General features: G+C 42.4%; 1 protein-coding gene across 1 annotated transcript in view; it reads left to right on the forward strand.

Moving 5' to 3' along the window:
• The first annotated feature begins 1,582 nt into the window (after positions 1-1,582).
• HRG (histidine rich glycoprotein) overlaps positions 1,583-9,384 on the forward strand; it is an 8,332-nt gene continuing 530 nt past the window's right edge. Inside the window, exons 1-7 of the mRNA XM_040252772.1 lie at positions 1,583-1,817; positions 3,587-3,703; positions 4,459-4,549; positions 5,667-5,833; positions 6,768-6,848; positions 7,551-7,652; positions 8,891-9,384. The exon at positions 8,891-9,384 is cut by the window's right edge and continues 530 nt beyond it. Coding sequence (XP_040108706.1) covers positions 1,626-1,817; positions 3,587-3,703; positions 4,459-4,549; positions 5,667-5,833; positions 6,768-6,848; positions 7,551-7,652; positions 8,891-9,384 — 1,244 coding nt within the window. The 5' untranslated portion in view covers positions 1,583-1,625. The remainder of the gene's footprint in view (positions 1,818-3,586; positions 3,704-4,458; positions 4,550-5,666; positions 5,834-6,767; positions 6,849-7,550; positions 7,653-8,890) is intronic.

The raw sequence follows: 9,384 nt of genomic DNA on the forward strand, positions 1-9,384 counted from the left end.
GGTACAATCTCAAATATAATTCAGGACGGATTTCTTCCCCTTTTAACACTCACTACATCGGACTACGACTCTGGGAAGTGAGGTCTCATTCCATACACCTTCCCCATGGCTTCTCTCTTCAAATTCTTTCCATTCCCTGGGGTTGTGTCCAAAGCCCAACCGGTTCTCAGCCTCGACTGCACATTGGGAAAACTACCAGCACCTGGGTCCACTCTGAAAGCCCCTGGTTTAATTGCTCTGGGGGAGGCCTGGACGTAAGGAGTTTGAAAAGCTCCTCAGGTGACTTCAATACGAATTCAAGGCTGAGAACCATGGCCGTAGACTCTGACACTGCAAGAAGAATGGGGAGGAAGGCAGGTGCTGTAAGTCACTGGTAGTGGGGAGGCAACCGGGGTTGACTTCTCCTTATCCTTTCTGATGCTGCTGGGCTCTACTCGTATGAGGGATCTGTGCACTTATACTATTTTTTCAGGAGGGGTGCAGATGGGGGATTAGCTTAATCTCAGCCCTATCCCCCAGTCCTGGGTCCCTCACCCAATGGTATATGCCCTCTAACCCTATCTCTGGAAAGAGCATTGAATGACTTGGCTGCTACCTTCACCACCTTCCTCTTCCACGTGAGCTAATTGTCTTTAGCATACTTCAAGGGTCACAAAGAACTAGAATGACAGTGTGCTCCCAACTTTTTCCCGGGTGGTACTGAGCAGGGCCCTGTGGGGCTCCTGTGCATACAGTTTTTCTGTGTCCCCCATTTCTTTGATTACAGGGAACAGCCTTCATTTAGCCTCCATGACCTTCCCTGACTTTGAATTCAAGCAGTTGTTAATTTGAAAAGGGAGGGGACCCCCAGGTGGTATTAGTGGTAAAGAACCTGCTTGCCAATGCAGGAGATGTAAGAGAGAGATGCGGATTTGATCGCTGGGTGGGGAAGATCCTCTGGAGGAGGAAATGGCAACCCACTCCAGTATTCTTGCCTAGAGAATGCCATGGACAGGGGGGCCTGGCAGGCTATAGTCCATGGGATCACATAGAGTCCGACATGACTGAAGTGACTTAGCATGCACAGGGAGAAACAGTCAAGAGTAGCCTTGAGCCTAGGTCATTTCCTCTTCAACCATTACACACAACAATATATTTAAGCTGTTTTGCAGATACTGAAACCCCGTCCAGGTGGGAGAAGTTAACAATTAATGATGGTATGCTGCCTCCAAACACACAGACCCCAGACCCATCAGGCCTGAGGGTTGATGATGCTGACTCCTACTTACCTCACCTCAAACCCATTAGAAGAATGACCACAAGCTGATCACACTGTCTCTGAACAATCACTATAAAACATCTCACTGTCTTCCCCATGTTGGGACACGTGGTTTTGAGGGCATTAGCCTCAAAACGAGGAATGTTTATAAACATGGCATGTTTCAACTTTCTGTCCCCAGGGCCCACTAATCATTTACAGAGTGTTGACAGATATTTGAACCAGAGGTCAAGGTGAACATCCCCGGTTACATAACAAAAATGTATAAAATCTTGCTTAATCAGTTGTGTGTGCGTTTCAGAAAATTTGAATGAACTTGTCTGCCGTGGTACCCCAGAGGAAGGGATGCTTTTCACATTTTAACAAGATGAAGGCACTCCCTGCAGTACTGTTGTCCACCCTTCTGATCACACAGCAGTGTTCTTGTGCTGTGAGTCCCACAGGCTGCGATGCCGCTGAGCCCGTGGCTGCGAAAGCGCTGGACCTGATCAATAAAGGACGGTGGGATGGCTACCTTTTCCAGTTGCTTCGGGTCGCTGATGCCCACTTGGAAAGAGTGGTGAGGAGCCTCCCACGGCCGAGCTGAGTGGGGAGGTGATGGACCAGGGCCAAACGAGACGCTAGCTCCTAAGCCTGCCACTTTGCACAGTGGATTGGCTTTGGTCAGGGTTGTTGGTTTCATTTCTGGGCTGCTCTGTGCTGTACTGTGTTCAGTCATGTCCAACTCTTTTCAACCCCATGGACTGTAGCTCTCCAGGCCCCTCTGCCCATGGACTTCCCAAGCAAGAATCCTGGAGTGGGTTGCCATTTCCTCCTCCAGGGGATCTTCACCACCCAGGGATCGAACCTGCTTCGCTTGCATCTCCTGTACTGGCAGGCAGATTCTTTACCACTGTGCTACCTGGGAAGCCCTCAGAGCTGCTCTCACTGTTCTCTTATCCTTTGAATTAATATCTGTCACTAGTGTGTCCTGGACTTCCCAGGTGGCACTGGTGGTAAAGAACCCTCTGCCAGTGCAGGAGACACAGGAGACGTGGGCTTGATCTCTGGGTCGGGAAGATCCCCTGGAGGAGGGCAGGTCAACCCACTCCAGGATTCTTGCCTGGAAAATCCCATGGATAGAGGAAACTTTTGGGCTACAGTCCGTGCAGTCGCAAAGAGTTGGACATGACTGAAGCTACGAAGCACAGTCATTATGTCCTTGATCAGCCTCTAAATACTTATAAGCACTTATGCAGAGCCCAATCAATGGCTAACTGCTATAAGAGAAAGATCATAATAAACTATGGGCTTTGCTCTCAAGGAAATAATCGTCACCTCACACACACATATAGGTGAACTGGGTAAGATGGGATATACTCAGGTGACTTAGTGAGTGGAATAAATGCTGGAGGGATCAAATGGAAGATCAATTATGATGGATGGGAGAAGGCTTCATTTGCATCCTGAAGAATGAGCAGGATTTGAATAGCATAATGGCTTGGATAATGGCCTTCTAGGAGAATTCCTGGTATACCACCTCTCTGTGTGTAGGGAATCTGGAAGGAAGGTATGGAGAAATAGAACAAAGGCAGAGGGGGTCCAGAGGTTCTCTGCAGGTTTTGGAACAGCCATCATCTTGGAAGAGAGACATTCCTTAAGCCAAAGACTAAGGCAATAAATAATGGCATCTCTGATTAGACAAAGGAGGTAGAGGGACAGAGCTAGTTTGTAAGCGAAGAGAGTGAACTGAGCTTTGGGCAAGTTGAAATCAAGACAAGAAATCTGGGATTCCCCTGATGGTCCAGTGGTTAGGACTCTGAGTTTCCACTGTAAGGGGAATAGGTTTGATCCCTCGTCAGGGAACTAGGATCCCACATGCTGCCAAAGGAAAAAAGAAAAAAAGAGTCAATCTATTAAAAAAAAAAAAAAAGACAAGAAGTCCAAGTTCAGGAATAGAACTGGATGAGAGGACACAGCTGTACATACAGAATGGAGGCCATAATATGGCTGGCATTGCTTATATTCTAGTCTTGTACCTTCAATACTTCCACCCAAACCAACACTGCCTTTTTGTGATTGCTCTTTAAAATTCATGGGCAAAAAAAAATAATAATAAAATAAAATTCATGGGCAGAAGCAATATTATGACCAGTTAAAAACTCTCTGATGCTTTCTATGAAATAAACAGATCAAATGATATAAAGGTAGGGCACCTGCAATGACTTGGAGAGGAGTAGAATGACAGGAATGACAGGAATTCCACTTAAGAAATAAAGAGCTTATTTTTATTGGAAAACTCTGGGTTTCCACATACTACCCAGCCATTGCTTTCTTGGCATTCACCAGGAATCCACAGCTGTCTACTATTTAGTCTTGGATGTGAAAGAATCTGACTGTCCAGTCCTATCCAGGAAGCACTGGGATGACTGTGAGCCGGATGTTTCTCGTCGTCCATCTGAAATAGTAAGTAAACCGGGTACTGTTCCTCTCCTGTTAGCATTCCAGACTTCTATCAATAGATAGAAAGAAGCAGAAATATCTTGTTGCCCAGGGTGGTTGCACAACTGAGCTTACACACTAAAACAATAAGAGCAAAACTTCTGCGTCTCGGCTTATAAGGACTATGCTGACTTTGAGTAATATTTTTTTGAGAGCCATACCGGGAATCCAGTTCAAAAAAGTCATTGGGGCTTATGGTCCCATGTCATAGCATGACCAGCTGTGAGACCTTGGGCAAATCACCTAATGTCTAAGAACCTCTGAACCTGTAACTGTGAATACTGGTTTCCCTAACAGAAATGGCCAAAGGGATTAGTTGCAGTCACCATAAGGAATTGAGTCTTGTTCTGCACATTGCACATGGGTTCAGAGCCCAGGTTCTCTGCCACAGAGGAAGATGCAAAGATAAATGAGCAAAGATATAAGATTTCAGCTCCAGAAAATATGACGACTACATATCCAGCAGTTTTAGCTTTTTTTTTTCCTTGAAAGTGTTTGGGATGTGGCCATTATCTCTTTCAACACTTTCTCTGTGGTTCTCATGAGGATTTTGGATGCTTGTAGCACATCCAGCTCACAGAACTATGCTCAGAAAACACAGGTTTTTGAGAGAAGGTTTGGCGAGAGGAAGCACAATAATTTCAAATGGATAGTAGCAGCATGCTTAGGTGAACCTAAGGAAAGAAGTAGGCTATAATATAAACCTCTCTTTTTTACAGGTGATTGGACAATGTAAGGTAATCGCTATAACACATTTGTCTGGGTCTGAGGATCTCAGAGTGAATGACTTTAACTGCACCACAAGTTCTGGTATGATTGTCTGTTAAAATGCTAATTAATTCTAGGTTCATACAAAATTCAAACAGTGGTATTCATCATAGAAGTCTATGAAGTATGTATCAGAAATGGTTCCTGCCCTTGTGGATACAATTATGACTTGCTCTCTTGAGAAGAGAAGATTTTTCCCTATTACTGGCATATCTTCTTTTATAGAAATTCAACATCTAAAAACAGAAATTTACAAGGGGCTGTATGACATCATTGTAGAGAACATAGGCTCTGGGGTCCGATTTGAGTTTGAACCCCAACCTCAACACTTACTAGTTGTATGGTTTTAAGGGCAAGTTACTTCTTCAAGCTTTCCTCCTTTGTAAAATGAGGATAACAATAATATTATCCCCTCAGGTTCTTCCCAGAATTAAATAGATAGCCTGTGTAGTATACTTTGCAAAGTACTTAGCGTTCAAGTATTGACTTCAACGACTGAAAGTTACATATGCTCACAAAGCAGTTATAGGTATATTAACTTGTTTAATCTCACAAGATTATGAAGTAAAGATTACAATACTTTCTAATTTAGATATAAAATAAACCTCAAGGAGATTCAATGACCCAGCCTGTGTGGCAAAGACATGACCCTGTTCGACAGCACTGACTCTAAATTACACACCTTTTAAATTCACCTTTTCAAAAGAATTATCACAGAATTTCTTTTAAAATAATTAATCTTAACATGGTTCAATATATAAAAATTCGACAGTCAAGCAACTCCCACACAAGGTTGCCGTAAAGAAAGATTGAGCTGCATCTTCTCTTCTCTGGGCAAAATTTTGTGTTAATGATGCCTCTCTCCTTGGCAGAGACAGGGGAGAGTTCATTAAAATATTAGCACTTTATGAGTGATGGGTTGTCATGAATAGGGGTCACAACAGAGACTTGAGCGTTAGAAGGACCTGGGTTTAAGTTTAGCTCTGCCACTGATTGACTGACTTGATCTTGGACAAGTTACCTCTCCAAGCCTCAAATTTCCATCTGTAAAATGGAAGCTATTGTTATTCTTGCCATCACGCTTACATGTGTCAAATCCCAGCATTGACATTACTGCTTCCAACTCAGTAACCGCTAAACTGCCCATTTCTTTCTCCAGTCTCTTCGGCACTGACCAATACTATAGACAGCCCAGTACTCTTCGATTTCTTTGAGGATACTGAGCTCTACAGAGAACAAGCTGACAAAGCCCTGGAGAAGTACAAGAGGGAGAACAGTGACTTTGCTCCTTTCAGAGTGGACAAAGTGATGAGGGCTATGAGAGCGGTGAGTCTCCTCTAATGTTTAGCTAGCACCGAGGGCCCAGAGTCCAGCGCAGCCGGTGTGAGCTTAGCAGCCCTGAGCCTCTTTGCTGCCCTCACTCGACCTTTTAAACTGAGGCTCCCTCCTTCAGTTCTTTGGCTTTTGGAGTTGTGGGTATCTGTGTGTGAATATTGAACAGAGAAAAGGAAAAACCCAAACAAGGAAGAGGAAAGACAGAAGAGAATAATAAAACTTATGTGAGTCATTAAAACCATCTGGCCCTAATCTCCTGTATTATGATGGAAAACAGAGCACCCATCTCACCACTCCTAGTGGTGTCGCTGGAGTGAGACAGTTCTGCCTCCCAGTCCCAGGACCTCAGCGCTTCCCACCCAAACTAACCTTGCACAGCAGCTAGTTGATGTCGGTCATGCATTTGTAAATGCAGTTAAATAGATTATGGTGCATGCAAACAATGGAATGAATACGCCACAATTACTGAAAACAACATTTTGAATGTTTATGCACTGGAAAGAGTTTCAAGATATATTGCTAACGGAAAAAGTAGGTTACAGAACAATACTTAAGACTATAATTCCATTTATGTTAAATAATTAGATATATGTGTATATGTGTAACATATTTAGGGAAAGGCTTGAAGGAAAAATCCATCAAGTGGATGATAGTGGTACCTCTGAGAATGAGAGGCACAAAGGTTGATTTTTCACACTACCCTTAGTTATGTCTGTATTAGTTGAAACTTTCAATGAAATAGTATTCACCTTATCACTCATGTGATAAATTTTTTAAAGGCAGAGACCATCAGAAAAATGGTGCATATTGGAGATTTTGAATCCTCATAGTACTTTATATTATGTTGGAAAGTAAGCATCTACTGTTTGTTTTTTTTTTTTAACTTTTTATGTTCTTGAAACTGCTTGGATTCAATTTGTTCTAGAGAGGAGGGAAAGGTACCAGTTACTTCCTGGACTTCTCTGTGAGGAACTGTTCCAGTCACCACTTTCCCAGACACTCTCGTGTGAGTATAATCAGTGTCTGTGAAGTGCTAGGTAACATTCAGAAACCACTTATTATGTGCAGGCATCCTTCTAAGTGCTTTACATATGTTACCTTATTAATTCGCTGCTGCCCTATGAAGTAGATACTATTTTTATTCCTGATTTACAGATGGGAAAACTAAGGCACAGAGCAGTTAAGTGAATCATGAGAGTATCACATATATTATAAAATTATACATGTTATTTACCTATACTTACCACTGGCTTTTTTTTTACCCATTAGGATTAAACTAAACAAATAACTAGCTTGTATTAAGAACTGACACCCAAGAGTACTATCACTCATGTCACCTCATTTACACCTCACAGTGACTCCATTTGACAAAGAGGTAACTGAGGCTCAGCAAAGGGTCCTGCCTGATGTTCACAACCGAGCTGAGGTTAGAATCTAGTCTTTCTGATGCTCAAGAAAAGGGATTGTTCCCCTAGTCACTTATCCTTTGATACTCAGGTATCTGAATGAAGATCTCCTTATTTTCTGGCATATCTTACCCTCCTCAGGACACAACCTAATGACTAAACAACAACAACCCTGATTTTTCTAGAGCCTCTTTTCCTTTCCCAAATGTCTGGGAGTTCACAACAAAGCTGGATACCTTGCTACCACCTGCACATACACACCCAAACACACACACCCTAACAGGTTTATCACTTCTTTATAGATCTTTGGATTCTGCAGAGCAGATTTCTTCTATGATGTGGAAGCCTCTGACTTGGAAACCCCAAAAACCATTGTCACCAACTGTGAAGTCTTCAACCTTAAGGTGGGTTGCTTAAGTAGCCTCTGTCATGATCAGTGCCAAACTAGGTGATATTTTCACACACACAGCATATATTGTTCTTATGGTTGTTGGTGTGTATTGTGTGTGTGTGTGTGTGTGTGTGTGTGTGTAAGAGGGACAGGCAGAGAGAGACAGAAGAGGGAGAGAGAGAGGTGGTGGATGAGGCAGTAGGGATGTCAAGGAGGAGAAATACAGAGAGAACAGGGCGAGTACAATTGGGACAGTACAAATTGCTGATATGACACGAAAAATATGGATTTTTTCCCCCGCAAGAATTGAGAAGAGTAAGATTGGCCGGAAAAGTAAAATCATGATTAATTCAACCCATCTCTAATGAATTGAAAGTGGCTCTTGTAGTCAGAACTCCAGTGCTGACACTTAATTCCTAGCTTTCAATATTAGGCATAGAACCTAAAAAATGAATGAGACTAAAATCTACTATATAAAGGTATATGAAATAAGACTCAAAACAGTAGTTTACATATGTCCCAGAAAGTTTTTATTCAATACCAAGATATTCTTCACAGTGTTTTTTATATCAGAAAAAAAAACAAAACCTGAGCATAATCCAAGGGCCCATGTACCAGCATCACCCCAAGTGGAGGGGGCAGGCTTGTCACCACGAACATGGCTCCACAGATTTCTTAAAAATTAAAATCTGAACAAGGAGAAGTACACAGAGGTAAGTGATCATTCTTTAGGAGCAGGAGATGTTTGTACCATAAAACCTCGACTTGTTGAGAATATAAATTATAAGGCACTAATTTTCCAAAGGTTGATCTATAGATAAGGATCATTTTATAGTATAATTTCATCAGTTTATATTGAGATGGGAAGAATAATAATGAGTGTTTTCACAATATAACATTTATTTCATCTAAAGGACTACTCTTTACTCTGAGATTAAGTTTCTGACTCTGACAAGAGTCAGAAAATAACAAAAATATTAAAATAATCAAACGTTATTTGATTATTAAAATAAAATATTTCTATTGTGAAATAATGATGGTAGTAAATGATAGTTTTGTTTGTATTTTGATTTTGTTTGTATTTTGAATGAGAGTTGGCTACATAAGAATTTGAGAAATCCTTTTTTGATATCCTACTTTTAAAAATAGTTGTGGAATCTAAAATCTAGTGCCATTGACATAAATTAAATTAAACATCCAGCTTCTTTCTGTGTTACATGATGATATCCACTCTTCTGTTTCCATTATCAGGAACATAGAAACTTCAGTGGTGTGCAACATCATTTGGGCCGTCCCTTCCACTCTGGCGAGCATGAGCATTTTCCTGCTAGAAGGCCTCCATTTAAGCCCAGTGGATCTAAAGATCATGGTCATCCCCATGAGTTACATAGTTTTAGATCCCCACCTCCTCTAGAACACAAAAATCACTCAGACAGTCCACCATTTCAAGCAAGGTTTCCTCTACCATTTCCCCCTCCAGGGTTAAGATGTCCTCACCCTCCCTTTGGCACCAAGGGTAAACATAGGCCCCCTCATGATCTTAGTTCTGATGAGCACCACCCCCATGGACATCATCCTCATGGACACCACCCCCATGGACATCGTCCTCATGGACACCACCCCCATGGACACCACCCCCATGGACATCATCCCCATGGACACCACCCCCATGGACACCACCCCCATGGACACCATCCTCATGGACACCACCCCCATGGACACCACCCCCATGGACACCACCCCCA

The sequence above is a fragment of the Oryx dammah genome, unplaced genomic scaffold (assembly GCF_014754425.2).
Source record: "Oryx dammah isolate SB20612 unplaced genomic scaffold, SCBI_Odam_1.1 HiC_scaffold_2, whole genome shotgun sequence".
In the NCBI taxonomy this organism is placed as follows: domain Eukaryota; kingdom Metazoa; phylum Chordata; class Mammalia; order Artiodactyla; family Bovidae; genus Oryx; species Oryx dammah.